Source organism: Lacerta agilis, chromosome 6 (assembly GCF_009819535.1).
Source record: "Lacerta agilis isolate rLacAgi1 chromosome 6, rLacAgi1.pri, whole genome shotgun sequence".
Lineage (NCBI taxonomy): Eukaryota > Metazoa > Chordata > Lepidosauria > Squamata > Lacertidae > Lacerta > Lacerta agilis.
Genome location: NC_046317.1, coordinates 35,603,052 through 35,621,230, shown reverse-complemented (window position 1 = coordinate 35,621,230; position 18,179 = coordinate 35,603,052). Strand labels below are relative to the sequence as shown.

At 40.3% G+C, this 18,179-nt stretch overlaps 1 protein-coding gene across 7 annotated transcripts in view; it reads left to right on the top strand.

Moving 5' to 3' along the window:
- Positions 1–18,179, top strand: part of PATJ (PATJ crumbs cell polarity complex component) — a 161,153-nt gene that overhangs the window by 101,940 nt on the left and 41,034 nt on the right. For 5 of the 7 annotated variants that reach the window (XM_033151941.1, XM_033151938.1, XM_033151936.1 and 2 more), the window contains 3 exons: positions 8,791–8,863; positions 12,108–12,200; positions 17,414–17,485. In XM_033151941.1, the coding sequence (XP_033007832.1) occupies positions 8,791–8,863; positions 12,108–12,200; positions 17,414–17,485 (238 nt within the window). The remainder of the gene's footprint in view (positions 1–8,790; positions 8,864–12,107; positions 12,201–17,413; positions 17,486–18,179) is intronic. The other 2 variants (XM_033151940.1, XM_033151939.1) reach the window with 1 other exon arrangement.

Below are 18,179 nucleotides of genomic sequence, written 5' to 3'. Positions count from 1 at the left end.
TCTCTTTAGCTCTTCCCCTTGCCATTCCATTCCCTGGGCAGTTCTTTAAAGCAAGGAAAGTAACTCAAGCTGGCAACAAACAGGAAAGCCAGCATTTCCTCATGGGCGGCCTGTCCTGTTTCCCCACCTGAGGCAAAATGGGAAATGGCCCTCTGCCATGCCCCACTTCTGCTGCTACCATGTCCCAGGTCTCACTGTATTCAGTGGGAGCCATGGTGCTCCTCATAGTGTTGCCACTCACTCAGCTTCTCGACCCAGGGGTGGGGAAGATGACCAGCAACGCTGCATGCCAGAAGTTCTGGTGTTATGTATTGAAGTTCTCACCCTAGGCCACTAGGGGTGTTGTTGTGTGTATAGTTTCACTCTGCCCACCATGACTGCAGTTCTCACTCAGGTCCACATGCAAATGAAGGATTGAGAGTGCCGTTCACGGATTGGGTAGCTAGAGAGAGTTGTTACTGTTGCATGTTACTGAGTACTATGTAAGCAGGCTGGCTCAGCCCTTCAGTTCAGTTCTGTTCCAGCCTGAGAATAAAGAGCTGCTTGGAGAATCACTGTGTCGTCTGCTATGTCCACCCACTACTTAATACCCACCACTTGATGCAGGTGCTTCACCCCACGCCATGGGATCTAGGGGTGGGGAATCTGATGCCTGGTAGCCAAATGTGGCTCTCTAGGCCTCTATCTGGCCCTCTCCTCCACACAGGCCTCCTCCCCAAACCACGCAAGGAATGTGTCCTTACTTGTCCGGATGGAGAGGTCCATGTTTATAAACCTCTGACTTTTCAGTGGCTGTATAGTCACTTGCCCTGTCTCCTTTTTTGTCACCCATCAACAGCATGCGGCCCTCAGAAAGTTGCCCCCAAGGGGATGCGGTTTTTTTGGCTGAAAAGGGTTTCCCCATCCCTGCTCTACAGGATTGGAATCCAGCTTCGTTACTAAACCCATGTTTTGCTTTTACTGCTATAATAAGCTTTGATGGCTGTGTGTTCAGTTCAGCTTTCAGCATACTGGCTAATCAGATTTTAGACCTGTGGGTGGGACTATTGTTTTATTCAATCTTTTAAGAAGGTAGAGTGCCCAGCATATTTTTAGGTGAAGAAAAAAGTATTTGTGACATGTTGGTTTGGATGTAATGATGCCCTGGTGCAAGTGTAAGATGCTTGTGTTTGTGTGGAAATGGAGAGGGAGAAGAAGAGCAGGGAAGTCTCCATTTTCTACCAATTTTTGAAAATGTCAAACCCTGTGCAGAAACAAACACCATTCTGACTCTCAGGAGAGGTTTTCCAGGAAGACGAGGGAATGCAGTTAGACAGGAAAGTCCATTCTGCTATGTGAGACACCACTAGCCATTCTTAGGATCCATGTTGTTATTATTTGGGCTTTGTTGATAGTGTGACTGGGGAACAAATGGCAAACTGGTTGGTTGGTTGGTTCACTGCAAGGAAGACCATTTGAGGACTTTTGTCATCACTTTGGCTGGTAGCAAAACTGCTCACATTGCTGATGGGATGCCTCATCTGTGGAATGCAAATAGGTTGGCTGCTACAGGGTAAAGGTAGGCAGCGGACAAGTATGATGCTATTACCTGATAGATGTGGAAAGCATTTTTTGAAGCATAGTTTTGTATATGATCTGGTATGACATTTTGAAAGAGACTGGGGAAAGAATTGGACTATACATGAGAGGCACAGAATATGGTGAATGGAGAAGGAACTGAGAGGTGAAATATTGTAGGATGTATAGAGGACTTACCGGTAAGTTCGCTAGGAACACCAGCCAGCCAAACAATTAAGCATGTCCTTTAATCTCTCCCAGACCTTACCTTTGGCTGATCTATATCACCGCAGGCATGAACTTACTAAAAGGCTTCCCCTTACTGTGCCCTTATCACATCTGTAAGGCAGGGATATTAATATTGGCTTAGCTTACAGTGTTGATGTAAACACCATTGGGACAATTTTGTGAGGAGGCTATTGCTGTATATGTAAAAACAAAAACAAAACACCTTTTTTAAAGCAAGCTTTGATGTCCTGTGGCGACCAACTACAGAATTAACATGGAAATGTGTTTCCCAGTTTTAGGATTTGAAGACTATCACTTGTTCAGATTCTCTCTTCTTAGTTGGATATTACGGAATGGTTTTCCCCTCAAGGCAAACAGATTTAGTTTGGCTGTGGCATGTGCCAGTGACTGTTAAAATCTGTTGCCTATGCAGTTAACATTACGGTTTTCTATTACATGTTCAGATTTTGCAGTACACTATTCTGAAAGCCATCATGCACCAGCTATTTCTGTAGATGCATGTCGATTTTTAATGCGTATTTCATGTTTCACGCTGGTTTGTAGCCAGAGTGGTAGCCTCACCCCCCATCTCAGAGTTGTGTTCATCTTTACTGGTGATCAAGAGTGAAAATGAAACCACCTCCACCCTTGGTTTCTTGTGTAGTATAGGTCAGGGGAAAATTGACATGTCTGGGGGAGGAGGGTTTAAAAAAAAAAAAAGGTAAACAATTTTGGAGGTTTCCTAAAAAGCTCAACAACTTTTGAGGTTTCCTGGTTTTTACTTTTTGAAATATGGCAACCCTATGAATAGTACCCACTGTTTACTACTGACCCTGCTTTCCGAGAAATAGAAGCAGCGACTAAATCTATGCTCCATATACTTTATAAGTATATCAACCTTAGAGTCACTGTGTCTGGATCTTAAAGTCTCGATAAGTTTGACCGTATGTGACTATGGTTGAAGAGCAAACCTAGTAAAATGAAAAATTAGTTGTTATCCTTGGCAGTGCAAGGCAACCGGAGGAGATTAATGATCTTGCTTTCAGCCTCCTTTTACATTTCTCAGTTACTGAAATTAAATGTCGTGTACAGCAACTAACTCTCCATTACTTAATTGCATTTGAAAATGTGTCTGGGAAAAGCTGTTCAGAAGGTAGAAAAATCATATATGAAACTGGGGTTGGCGATTGCCCTGCTCTGCAAAAGATTGGATTGGTTTATTTAAATAAACAAACTAGAATGGTTAGTTTTGCATAGGAATTATGGTTCTCTCTTCACCACTTCCAATTATTTAGTCAAGAGTCTAACAGATACTTAATTTTATATATATATCAGTGCTTTTTTCTATTAAAAAATGTTTAGGGGTACTCTCATTTTGACTCAAGAAAATCACCATTTTATACTTCAAATCGGGAAAAATAAATACAGTAAATGGACAAAAGTACAAAGATTCACAAAATGTTTATGGGTATGCGTACCCCAGTGTCCCCCCTGAAAAAGCACTGTATAATATATTGTACATACACAATACAGATTAACTGGATTAAGAACAGAACAGAAAGTATCTTAAAATCAGGAGGAGTGGAATCAAACCTTTATACAGTGGATCCTCTAGTTACGTACTGCTCTGGATATGTAACTTTCGGGTTATGAACACAGCAAACCCAGAAGTGTATACCTCCGGGTTTCGCAGCGCGCACATGCGCAGAAGTGCTAAATCGCGCCGCGTGTGTGCATAGAAATGGCGCCTCTGCCTACAGACTTTTCGGATTGCGGACGGACCCCCGGAACGAATTTAATTCGTATCCTGAGGGTCCACTGTATTTCAAAAGGTATGGGGGGAGGGAGTTTTGTCCTACTTGCCTTAAAACTAAAGCAGTTCATAAATTGTTAAGACTTAGATCTCTTAAGAACCCCTCTCACTACTGATGGTGTAACTCAGGAAGTTTTAGGGAAGGAAGGAGGCAGCAGCAGCTAGGGTCATGGCGGGGGGGATTTCAGTTTTCTCCCTGACTCTTGATCTGGAGGCAGGGTTAATAGGTTTTAGCTGCTCTGAAAAGAGAAATTGAATCTCCACATTGGAGCCACATGTATTCTCAGCTTGACTAAATCAGCACTATAAAAATTGATAATAGTCACTTAAGTTCGGGTTGCCTCTACCATTATAAATTTCAGCCATGAAAAGTACTTTTTTGTGAATGACAAGTCTGAAGGAGGCCTAAGGACCATTGTGTGTTGTCATTTGTTCCATTCTGTATACTTGTGTGTATTAAAATGGTGTGTACATAGCTGGCCCCAAGTTGTTGTTGTTGTTTTGTAAACCACAAAACTCTGATCTTAAAAGAAACTCTTTTCCTAATGTCTTCGGTACTTTAAGTTTATTAAAGCATGGGATTGTCACTCTTCCTTGTTTTGCTTGTTTAGATAGATAAAGCATCTATCTATTTAACAGCTGTTAAAATGTAACTTTGAAAATGTGACATGAATTGATAAATTCCAAGGCAATACTTGGAAATATTAGGATTTAAATAATAACAAACCAAATATTGTAGATAATTAACAATGTATTCATTATACAGATACGTATGGTCTAAAATACTGAACCACAGGGTATAATAATAGCTGGCACTTGTAATGATAAAGTAGGCAAATGAGATACAGTTAAATTTGAAAATATGGGCACTTGGATGCAGAGATCTGTAAAGCAGAGTTCCAGCAAAAGATGGAAGGGGTTAGGGGAGAAGTGATTTTCACAAGATATCCCTTTTCCCAGCACTCTGCTGTGACCTTGAAAAATCTGCTCTGGAGAATTGACAGACCCTCTGCAACAGTGCAGGATGTGGCCCGGGAACTGAGAGGAGGAAGAGGAATTAGTAAAAAATGCCTCTACCATCCCTTCTGTTGGCAGAAGCCTCTACCAGAAAGATCCTAGTGGCTTCTGCAAACCGAAGGGACATTGCCATTAACTGAAGGATTCCTTCCATTTGTGGAGGATCTCCACTGGATCCAGTTCGAATTTTAGTTCCTCCCATTTTCTGCTCAGTGGCAGGCCATCTGTTTTGTTTGCAGAAGATTTCCGGGTCCTGTCACTGGCATCTTCAGGTAGGGCTGGAATTTACCCTGTCTGAAATCCTTGAGAGCTGCTGTCAATCAATGTAGATAGGTAAATAGAACAATGGTCTGACTTTGTATAAGGCAGCTTCCTGTGTTCCTGTACTTGTGAAATAAATCCTATGTATTCCATTGTATTAGGATCCTTTAGCTGACATGCATATTCACACTTTCCCCAGCGTATTTCTTTAAATGAATTAAAACCTGGGTCTTTTTGATGGGGGCTTTTCACACTTTCACCTGGAGATAAACTATAGCATTTGGTGTCTGTGATCATCATTTTACACATGGGAGTCACAAACTGATTATGAACTTGAGAAATGTGCATGTGGGAATTCACCTTTCTTTACTATAGTACTACTGTACTGGGAATTGAAAGGCTGTGGCAGATGGTTGCGTTTGTGCTGAGTTTTTATTGTCACGCACTGTAATTCCAACATTGTATTCAGGCCCCCTCACTGGCTTGCTTTATCGTGAAAGCGAGGTTGCCATTACTTTCCATTGTAAAATAAATATATTCTGTTTTACAGCTGCTGAGATGGTAGTACAAAAGTCCATTTATTTATTTTCTGTGGTGCCGTTTAAAACACGCCATTACTTTTGAAGCGACCTCCTTTGAAGCAGGACTAAAGTTGTGTTGAATATGTACGGTCACAGCAGGAATAGATTATGTGTGGCAACCTCTTTTCACCTAGTCTTTCTTTCTTTCTTTCTTTCTTACCTCAGAGAGAGTTGCTTTATATGAATAAAAATTAGCATCTCTTTCTAAAATTGCATACGGTGCAGATTTAATGGTGATGGGGAAAGGCAGGTGGCAGAGGTGTGCTTAAAAATTTCTCAAAACAATGGCAAGGATCCAAAGGGCACTTGAGGGTGGAGTTACTATGCATCATGCCCTACACAGGACTTCTTTTGGAAATGGCAACCCTGCACTGCATTGTCACATCATGCATTTCTCTGTACTCCGTTTCTGCTGTACTGTAAGCCCTCCTAAACATTACGGTGTGAAGGTGCTACTCTGATATCTAGTTACCCCCCGCCCCCGGAGGCACAAGCTTTTCCAACAACTTCTGCTCCGCTCCCCAGCCTTTAAACTGCAACTCTTCACACTCCTTCCCTAAGATTAGGAGAGGCTGGAGAAAGGGAATAGCTTTGCTGTATGTGCAGAACTCTCCACAAAGCCTTCTTGCTGCCTAAATCAAAAGAGAGGACTTTCATAGAATGTCTGAAGTTGCTTTACTGCTTACAGATCTCCTCATTATAGGCTGCATCAAGTGCTTGAGTGCTTTATGCTGATTTCCTTGTTACTTGTGCTGATTAGCTGTTTTATATATATTTTTCCAAAAAAAAAAAAATTAAACCCAACAACTGGCAGAACCTAAATTGGCACCAGACAGAAATTAGCAGGGGTTATGGAGCTTTTAGATATGCTGATTAATTCTCATCAGCAGGAGCTGCATCATAATTGGTTTGTATGCTTGGGAAAACAAAAAGAGCTAGAAAATTGCTGTTTAACATGCTGTACCGTTTTAAAGGGAGGTTCTTGGAAATGTGAAGTACAGCTGAGTATCATTTATCTGTAAGAATATTCTGTGCACTTCTGTATGCATTGTTCAAATATTGCCATTTCTGGCTGCCCAGCCCATCAAATTTTGTGCTAAACAAGAATATGACAGGTTGAAAGAATAATATTGATGGCCTTAATCAGAAACTGTTTCTATCAACTATATTAGTATATCACTACAGTGCTTTTTTCCCTTAAAAAATGTTTAGGGGTACTCTCATTTTCCTACTCATATTGGCCCTTAATGAGGCCAAACTTAGATTCACAAAATGTTTAGGGCTATGCGTACCCCTGCGTCCGTCCATCCTCCCCGAAAAAGGCACTGCATCACTAGTTATTTGAAGAAAATGCATCAGTCCTTGTTGGACCGCTTGGGAGGGGGTGCTTAACATGGCAATCCGGTGTGGTATAGTGGTTAAAGTGTCAGACAAGGACCTGGGAGACCAGGGTTCAAATCCCTCACTCAGTCAGGCAACCTTGGGCCCATCACAGTCTCTCAGCCTAACTGAGCTTGAAGGGTTGTTGTGAGGATGAAATGGAGAGGGGAGAACTATGTACCCCACCCTGAGTTCCTTTGAGGAAAGGTGAGATATAAATGTAACAGCAGCAGTAGTAATCCCATAATTTACAAAGTTTTGTACTTCATTTAAAATATTTTTATATGTTCTTCATTACAAATACGAGGGGCTTACAAATTAAAACAAATCCAGGTGCATCGTACTAGTACTATAAACAACGTGGATAGTTACAACCAGTCAAATAAATATATATATATATCAGTGCTGGTACTTTAGGCCACCAAAAACTTGGCCAAATACCCATGTCTTCAGCATGAATTGAAAGGTTAAAGAGTAGGCCTCATCCATATCTCAGAGGGCAAGGAGTTCCAAACTAGGTGCCACCATTGAGAAGGCTTTCTTCCCATGTTGCCATATACCTGAGCTAAGAAGTGTTGCCCAGCAGATCTTAACAAGCAGGCAGATACACAGGATAAGGAATTCTCCCAGGTGTCTATTCCCCAGACTGTATAGGGTTTTGTAAGTCAATAGGAGTACCTTGAAGTGATAACATATAGAGAGTCTGTATATTTCTTTCAGAATTGGTATTACATATTTGTGACAGGACACCCCAGATAAAAGTGTAGCCGCCATATTTTGCACTAGCTGAAGCTTTCTTCAAGAACAGCCCCACGCAAAGCACCTCCAGTCTTGAGGTCTCTTTTTCACCGTGAGCTTCTGAATGCCAGTTGCTGGGAATCACAAGTGGGGTATCTGCTGTTGACCTCAGGTCCTGCTTTTTGACTTCCCATAGGCATCTGGTTGGCCATAATGAGCCATGGGCCTGATCCAGCAGGCTCCTCTTATGTTCTTATGTACTGTGGCAAGGCCAAATGTGGTAAAAGGCACTTCTTGCTGCAAAGGTCACTTGAGTCTCCAGTGATAATGGTTCTGATGGCACTCCCAGGTCACATGCCAGTTCCTTCAGCGAGAGTGCAACATGTCCAGAACAGAAAACCTCCCCGATTTCCAGACCTACCCTTATCAGGATTTATATTCCACTTATTGCCCCGCCCCCTTTGACCCACCTCTGTATCTAATCACCAGTCCAAGACCTGCACAGCCTCGACTGGCTCAGTTGTACAGAGAAAGATAGTTGGGTATCATCAGCATACTTATCACACCTCTCTCCAAACCCTCCAATGTGCACTTCCAACAGCTGCAAAATAGATGTTGATATAAAAAATTACCGTACAAAAAATTGATGGGAGCATAGCGTGCTATGTAAACGTTACAGCAGAGAGCAGTATTGAAAGCACTGTTGGAAATAGCCATTGGCAGGAAACATAAGCAGGAAATAGATGTGCCTCTAGGTAGGCCTGCTAAAACAGTATGCTGGCCAGCCCCACGGGGCAATAGCCCTAATCATACTATAAGTGGTGCTGGGTTATTTGCATGCAATTTAAAATATGGAAGCTTTCCAAATTACAATGCATTTCCAATGTGGTACTTAGTGCTAAACTTCTTGCCCCCTTGTTTTAGGCAAAATAAAGAGACAGAGATGCATTATTTGATCAGTATCTAAATGCCTTACATTTTTACAGGGCTATGTACTTTATTGTGTCGAAGGTGCATTTTTCTTGCTCTTGCTAAACAGATCTGGATCTGGTCAGTGCATAGTTGGGAGCCCACCTAGAAATTCTATGTATACCACCTTAAAGGAGGATTATAAATGTAAGAAATAACTAAAATAACCAATAAGAGAAAATGAAGATGTTTTTGCAGTTTGTCTAATGTATTGATTCCCTCTCCTCTCTCTTGCTCGCTTTTCAGCAATGATGATGCATTTAACCAGATGGCTGTTGCTCCTTTCCCATTACCCTCCAGCTCCCAGTCTTCCATTGAGGTAAGATACTTTCTGATTAGTGTTTCCTAAATGAAAGCAATTAATCATAATTAGCAGATTAATATAAACCATGGCATTCATCTAATTAAACTCTACAAAAAAAACATTCAGCAGAAGGCCAACAGAGCATGAATTTCCCTTCATAATGCAATAGCTGGCATGGTTCACTGTTGTGCACGTCTGTTTGCATTTTTTCAGTGATGCAAAATCAGCTCTATTTAAGTTTGAAACATTAAACACAGAGATGAACTATGTTGAAAACCTGATACCTGAAGCACTTTTCTCTCCCAAAACCAAGGACGGAGCACTTCAGTTCACATAGGGGCACCCTCAGTGTTTGTGGGAGTGACATCCTTGGGTCTTGTTGATGTACTGTATTTTCTGGCATATAAGACGACTGGGCGTATAAGACGACCCCCAACTTTTCCAGTTAAAATATAGAGTATGAGATATACTCGACCGCAGATTCTCCCCCCGGCATATAAGACGACCCCTGACTTTTGAGAAGATTTTCCTGGATTAAAAAGTAGTCTTATACGCCAGAATATATACAGTATATGTGTGTGTTAAAGAGCATAATGAGAATAAAGGGGCTCTCCGTGTAGGTCAGCACAACCTCTTTATATGAATTACTGAGACAAATAGGCAGCAAATTCAATTGATACAGTATAGGTGTTGTGGACTCCAAACATCTACCTTGTCCTCTCACAGCTGCATTCTATAGAAGCTCCTCATAAACAGTTGTCTTGTCCATCAATACCATCTGGGCATTGAGTCTAGGAACACATACCTTCTGAGACCAACACTCCAGAAAGGGCCAAAGCCTCCATAACATTGTGCTTTCAGAAACTGTTCCAGCAAGGCAGCCCAGCAAGATGCTATGGCTGATGATATCAAAAGCTACAGAAAGGTTCAGGAGAACTCACAGGGTTGCACTCCCCCTGTGTATTCCCCTATGTAAGTTATCCATCAAGTTGACAGCTGTATCTTTGGAAGGCAGGCTAAAACAGATCCAAATAATAATCAGTTTCGTTCAAGACTGTCTGGAGTTACAAGGCTGCTACTCTCTGCAATACCTTTGTCAAAAATTGTAAATTAGTCACCAGGCAAACACTTGAATCCAAACTCTACCCCAACTCCAAATTAGGGTCTAATTATCACTTTAAATGGATCATGCCATCCATTAAAACAGGAACCTTCTATCACGTTGTTAGAGTCAACATGACATTGGAGATAGAGAAATATCAGCAGTGTTATTTCCTTGCATGCCAGATGATCAGGTAGAACTTTTCATCTTGTGCAGAATTGAGTGTGAATTTTCAAGCACAATGGAAAGAGTTTCACTTGTACTTATTCCTATCCGAACGTAACTACTATTGTCAACAATAGAACATTCTTCTCCTGGGTTTAATTAATATTAACAATTCATGGATTCATGGAGTGGATCCAGAGGTAGACCTTGCTTATGTCCATGGAAAATGCAGCTATTGCATGTGCCTGCAAGCCCTCTGTCTCCAAATAGTGCCATCCACAGCACAATCCAGACAATTGAAAAGCTGGAGGAAAAAAAACCTATGTACATAGCAAATAATTCAAGAAAATGTGCCAAGCTACAAACTGCAGGTCACATTTTGACCTCTTCACACAACTACATCTGGTCTTATGCCAACTTCACATTTGAACCTCATTGAATTGCCTTTGGGAAAACCACCATTTTGGACAATGGCCAGTTTCTTCCAGCATCCATTGAAAACAAAACAGTATCTGACTCACAGAGAAAGGAGATTTCTACAGTCAGGAAACCCTGGGATCGCTGCCAGACTTATCTGGAAGCCAGGCCAAAAAGATGCTGTATGTATATTGGTGAAATATCATAATATGGAATTCCAGAAGTTTGATAATGAGCATTTATTATGTTGCCTTTTGTTTTGACTTGCAAGCCCAATGATTATGCATGGTTACTTTATAAATAAGAGAAAAGAGTTTCCTCCTTCACATTGGTCCATGCCCTCTTCAAATACCCTTGTTCTCATTTTTATTATGGAGAGTTGATTTTCTATCATAACCCAGGAGTAGTGTGTAAATTTCTGGATAATTACTGTTTCCCTGATTGTATTTTATTTTTTTGCTGAACTGATGTTCCCTGGTATTAAGTCAAATATTTCCTTCTATTATCCAGTTCTTTTGCTTTAGTTTCTTTGTGATTTCTCACTCTATAGCATTTTTTTCAACTTTGTGTGTCTTTTATACCCAAACAACATTATTCTGGTAATGACTTGGTGAAATACGTAACATTATACGTAACATTATAAATCTTTCGCAGTTGCATAGTTTAATCATATTGCAGCACACCAACGTTTTCTAAACTGTTACTAAAGATGTGGGGTGTGCTGGTGTTCTGTGTCCTGTATGTGTACACAGTGAAGCAGAGCAGAATTCACAGGGCTAACTCTAGAAAGTCTGGCTTTGAAGGCTATGGATACTTTCCCGTTACCGGTAATTTGAATGGAAGATTTCATCTTCTGAAAACTTGTTATTTTTCATTTCTGTTATTTATAAGCTGCCTTTAAACCAAAATTGGTTCCCAAGGTAGTTTACAGAATTTTAAAAACTTACATATATTTAAAACCAACAATAAAACTTCAGGCGGAAAACTAAATAAACCATAACAGCCAGTTAACCACTGCTGTTTTATTAAGAGTTTGAGAGTGTTGGCTCATTTGATGCATGTTCAGGATTTGGGATTTATTAAACTTCCCGGGAATCTCAGCTTTCTTTCTTTCTTTCTTTCTTTCTTTCTTTCTTTCTTTCTTTCTTTCTTTCTGTTGAGACATATTTCTAACTGTTGTGCTGGTGGACCAACATCTGAAAATGTACGTGTGTTCTCTGCAAAGGAGTAAAAAACCAAAATATTCAGTGTTTTGTACCTTATTCTCTTCCTACTGCTGCTTTTTGTTTCCTAACCTCTATACAGCATGCTTTTTTGTGGGAAATGTACCATCTAACCCAAGGCTGGGATTGCATTGAAGTGACAGAAATCAAGAGTGATCTGAATGGTCATATATGGATATTTGTGTTTCCAGAGCCTTGTGGACTATAGCCCAGATGACCAGTTGAACAATGTTCATGAAAGCAAGGCTGATTTATTGAGTCTCCCTCCAAAGAAATATATTCTGTAGTTTTATTGTTAAAATTTTAAGTGAAATTCACATTCCTAAATTGAAAAACAAAACTTTTTCACCAGGACCACAGTACCACCGAATCTGCAAGTGGTGAAGAAGATACCAGTTGGGAATTTCTTACAAAAAGCTCAACGGATGATGTGTACACTAAACTAGTAAGCATGCGCTGCAAGAAATATGCAAATTTCTTTACAGAGTCAAGGTTCCAGTAGGGGGGCGAAACTTGAAAAGGAAAGAGAAGCAGGAAATGACATTGGTGCAGTTTTGCACACTGTACAGACCAGCCCCAAACAGCAGAGAAACTATAATTGTATTTTGGCACCCTATATGTGTGTTAGAATTGAACCTTGGATTCTCATGTTGGGACAGAGCAAACAATCAAAACTATAATACTTTTGATGACTGTAAATTAGACAGAGAGGGTAAAATGATGTCAAGCTGGCACAGAATCATGCATGGCATTGAAGACCATAGCTATTTAGAGATTTTGCTAAGCTCCTCTTTATTTCCACTCACCTGGATTTGCATTTTCAAGTATATAACACTAAGAGCTAAAAACTTGACATTTGAAAAAGTCAGTGAATTGTGAGATTCTGAAGATGATAAATTCTGTCTCAATTCTGAATTCAAACAATGAATTCTGCTCTTCTGAAACTCACATCATCTCAACCCCCACCACACACCCCTCTGCTAATGAGATCTAGCATAAAGTAGATCTAGTAGTTGTTTGATAGTGCCATTTATTCCCTGTGGAGAATGTTATTGAAGAGAGAGAGCCTGTTGACGGATCCTTCTTCATGTCCAATGTGGTAATCTTGAGAAGCTTTCCTTCAGGTGCTTCTGCCAACTGAGGTGAAGTGGTTGGTTACCAGAGTGAGAACCTCCTCAGTGGTGGCACCCTATTTGTGGCATTCCCTGCCTGTCCAGAGAGGCCTGGCTGATGTCAGTATTGATATTTTTTCAATGCCAGGCACTTGTGCACTCTCAGGCTTTTAAATGTATTTATCTTTTTAATGAATTGTTGTTTATATTTTATTATCTCATTTTTGTGAACTGCCCCAGAAAATTTGCTGAAGAGTAAAATATAAATATTTCGAATAAATGAATTCATCCACCTGGCAGTCAGGAAGAGTGGCACACATCTGTTCTCTGGTAGTACTGAGAAAATACATTTTTACATGGATGCTTGAGTGCCTCAGCTGTTCAGCATGCCAATATATTTCAACTGATTTCTATGTCAAAGCAACTGAAGGCAACCCAATCATGCTAGGCACACAGTTATGGGTATTTTTTATTTATCATTTAAAAGAATAGTATAAAATTCTTGAGATTTCAGGAAGCCTTTTTATGTCAGTGTTCTTTCATGTATTTATTACAGCTATTTATATCCCATCTTTGAGGCTGCAAATCCTTTGACTGCTGCTTATAAGTAACACCAATGTGTATTTTGAGAAGGGAGGGTTGAGGAATGAGCAGTTTCACCATAGAGCAAATTATAAGGAGGATTCCTAGTAGGGAAGCTGGTAGTAGAAAGCCTCATAAAAGGAGGAAACCGTCCAGGTGCAACAGGAACGGGCTCCTGGTATTATCTCTGGAATCCTTTCCACAGGGCAGTTGACAGTAGATGGCTGTGGGGGAAGGTGCAATCCAGCGGGAACTGCAGTATGCATTTAATGTTGTCTTTGTCCCTCCCCACAGGCCAGTTTGTGCCAGTTGCCCACGTAGCTGGAGCAGCCTGTGGAGACTTCTTCACCTCTCTGTCAAGCTCTCTTCCCACTTGACAGATTTTGATCCAAAGGGGTTTAAGGAAGGGGTCAGCAACCTTTTTCAGCCATGGGCTGGTCCACCGTCTCTCAGACCATGTGGTGGCCTGGACTATATATTGGGGGGGGGGATGAACAAATTCCTATGCCCCACAAATAACCCAGATATGCATTTTAAATAAAAGCACACATTCTACTCATGTAAAAACACGCTCATTCCCGGACCGTCCGCAGGCCAGATTGAGGCGACGATTGGGCCGCATCCGGCCCATGGGCCTTAGGTTGCCTACCCCTGGTTTAAGGCCACCCTCAAGCAGGACATTGGTTGCTTGCACTGTGGCACACAATGTATGAGAAACTGATTGGCATGCCAGTCTCTAAATAGCTTGATGAGACTAAAATGAGAATAAGTTGTAGAGAGTATAGAGCAAGCCATTTGAGCTTTTAATTTGTCACAAACCCATTTTGAGACTAGTAATAAGTCACTGTTGCAACTCTTCAGCTACCTTCTACATATTAAACTTTTCTGCAAATGGAAGTACAGCAAAATGCTTTGGATTTATTTCCTCAACATATCAAATATCCTAATATTCAATCTATAAAAGTACTCTTATAGAGCAGCTTACAATAAACAATAATTAGTCACAAAAACAATTAAAATCATGGCGACACAGCTGACCATAGACTGGTAAAACTGGAGTTAAACCGATGCCTGGGAGACTTATGTGTTTTAAAAGCTTTACCTGGCATGAGAAAAGGATATCAAGCTGCTCACCACTCTGGAAAAAAATCAAAATCCAGGGTGAAAAGACCCTCCCTCTGGTCTACATTTGTTTTTCCTCTGACAGCAAAAAGGGACTCCAGGAATGAGAGTTAGGCTAATAGTTGCAGTACAAATGCCTAGAAATTTACTATCTAGGCTGGGGTTTTGTTTTTTGTTTTTGTTTTCTTCCTCTCTGTGCACAGCATATTTTGCTCTAGGTATGAGCTTTCGTGTGCATGCACACGAAAGCTCATACCAAGAACAAACTCAGTTGATCTCTAAGGTGCTACTGGAAATAATTTTCTATTTTGTTTCGACTATGGCAGACCAACACGGCTACCCACCTGTAACTGGAGCATATTTTGCATTAGTGTTCCGAATGTTGCCTTCTGAGTGTCTATATTCAGACATAACAAAAAAAAATTAAAAATCAATTCCCAACCTTGAACATTTTTGGCTTAATATGTTAGCCTTTTATCCATAATCATAATGGGAAAATATGATGGAATCAAGGATCACAAAGGTGGGCGTCAGGAAGCAGAAATTTATGTGAAGCTGGACTTTCCCATTGTTGGCTTGGGAGAGTAAAAGTTCCCTCCATGCTGGTGCAGCTTGGACTTTGCATAGGTGGGTAATAGGAGCTCTATGCTCATAGGGGCTTGAAGAAGGCAATAGAATGCTGGCGGAATTTGACTCTAGAAAAAATTGTCCTGATTTGCACCTCTCAGGTGTGCAGATCAGAACTTAAATATTTTTTATGTCACTCTTCCCTGAATTTTATGAAATAAGTTTACAGCTGAAACACACACACACACACAGAGAGTGATAACATTTGTGTGATGCATTTATCACAAAGTGTTTTGATTGCATACATACTTACAAATGTTTGCAGTTGTTTTTTTAATTTGCAGAGAAATGTGGAATTGGGATGGAATGGATTTGGGGCTGATCACAGACAAGCAGAAACAGATTATAAATATAATGATCCATCTATCCCTAGCAATTATTAGAAAAAGCCCCTTGCAGGCTTGGGGAACCTTATGGCCTTCCAGATGTTAGACTCTGACTCCTATCAGCCAAGTCACCATAGCCAATTATCTGGGATGATGGAAGTTGCCAAAGGTTTCTCCACCCTGGTCTGCTGCTATTCTAAGGCATCTGTTCTTGGGTCTTTTAAACTGCAAGCGATCACCTTCAAAAGGACCCAGATCTTTTACATGCAGAGACAAATGCAACTGCAGCTTTCATTCACAGTGTATATGATACTAGAAGAAATGCTGTGTTATGTATTAAAAGTGACCCAAGAAAATCTTTTGTTACATTTTGAAGGGTATGCTTTGATGCATTACACTAGAAGCAGCAGAAGGTTCTCCCTTCCCAATAAGCAAGTGATTTTAAACCTTCCGTGTTGACTTAACAGGGAAATAGCATGAGTGACAGCTCCAGTGTGGTTTTTAGATGTGTGTGCTTACTTTGCTTCACTATACATACAGGGTAATCAAATGTTCTGTTCAGCAGGAGGCTTTTTCAACTTGATCACTATTAAAGCTGAAAGGTGGGTGTCCTTGAATCTGTCCTACTGTCAAGCATCAGCTGAAGTTGATGGCTTCAAAGGAGAGATTCATACTAATATTTCCCGATATTTCTGTGACAAAATACTGATGAGCACACAAATCCAGTGGGGTGTTTTTATTTTTCAGCAGCATAATCTGTCTCTTTCAAATAAAATTATGTCTACTACAGTATTGGAGGACCCAGCTGGCAGTATGTGGGAAACAAATGTTTGAAGGATGTTTTCCTCGTGGCATCTTTGCAGTATTTCTGCTCAACCATTCCTCATAATACTAAACATCAATTTTTACCTTATCTGCTTTGTCCCACTGTTATGATACTTTGTAAAAGCAGGTGAAAATTTGATGCTTTTGTTGGCAGGACTTTTGTTTGTATAAGCATACTGTATTCAATGTCTGGAATTTATGCTATGGTGTCTCACATTGTGCTTCAAAAATGGGTGCAATTTGCTTATTTTGTGTAATAAGAAAAGCTTACTATATACAAGCTAGTACAAGATTACTATTCCTTGAACGTTGGAAGTCTACCTCAGCCTCCATTAACGTCTGATATTTCACCAAACATTTTTTAACAAGCTTATTTTCTGAACCATAAGGGATAAATGGGTGTTTCTGTTATTCTTCTGCAAAAGGTAATATCTTAGAATTCCAAAAACAAAATTCACATATTAAAGGTGTAACTGCAGAAGCACAGAATATATCACAAACATGGTTATCACATTTAATCAGACAAATTAGTTATATTTCTGCTTGAAGAAATAAAGTTAGCATTCTTTGCAGTTAATTTTCTCTAAGTTGTGCATTCTCATCCTTATTAAGACATCTGCATTATAAGCATTTTGAGGTAGTTTTCCCACAGTAGCTATCTAGTTAGGATACTTGGCCGTGGTTCCAAAGAAGTAAACTGGATCTTACACTAAATGGCCATTTCTCTGTTTGACCTGCTGTCTAAGAAAATGATGACAAGGTAGGCCTTCAGGGGGACTTAAATGTAGTAAGAGAGGTCTAATCTTAAATGAGCCACATGAAAAAGGAAGCCATATATTCCTAATTCTATATGATACTAAACTTCACCTGAAGAGCATTTAACACGGACCAGTGATCTATGTAGTCTACATGTGCATTGAACTGTGAATTGAGTATTTCAGTTTGGGGCGATTTATTTCAGGGAATGAGGGCTGCGATAAAACAGGTTACACTTGAAAGTGTGTATCTTTGCACAGGTCTTTACTTTCAGATAAGCCTTTAATTTGGGGGTTGTTTTTTGATAGGATGTCGGTGCCAAGCTTGACAAGCAGGTGGTAGAGAACCAGCAAATAACAGCAGAGCAACCTACAGAAAATGTATGTATTATAATCCAAGTGGTTTCTTATTCATTTATTTTTATTATTATAATTAACAATTTATTATTCTTATTATGTATATGTGAGTCTGGTTTAACAAGGTGATTTACAAACTTAAAAGTAAAAATGACAAAGGAAAAAAATGGAAGAGGTGGTTTTAAAAAATTACAAACAAACGCCTAAGGCAAATATATTTTCATCCACTTAGCTACAAGCCTCCATTTTATTAGGAATAAGACTATCATCCCTCATTCAACCAACCTCTGCATCTAGACCTCAATCTAGGGCCTTCTCAGTCCTTCCTCATTCAGGTGTCAACAAAATAGAGTTTGGTAACATCCATGTACTAATAACACCTCACTCCAATTATCCTATTGACAGTTCCCAGTGACTTCATCTAGTTCTTAAATAGCACTGGAGACAATGCAGTGCTCCGTGGCACCACATATGTCAAAAGCCAGTGGGGGTGGCGAAATAGGCATCCAGTGCTGTTTTTTGGAGATAAGGTTGCAACTGTTGCAGAACCATGGCCCCAATCTCTCATAGATGGTCCAGGAAGATGCCATCCAAAGCTGGCATGAGGTTGAGTAGGATCTGCAGCGTAGTGCTCCTTTCCCCTCTCTTTCCCTCATCCATCCATGTGACCGAGGCTGATTCAATCCTAAATCTGGATTTGAAACCAGATTAAAATGTC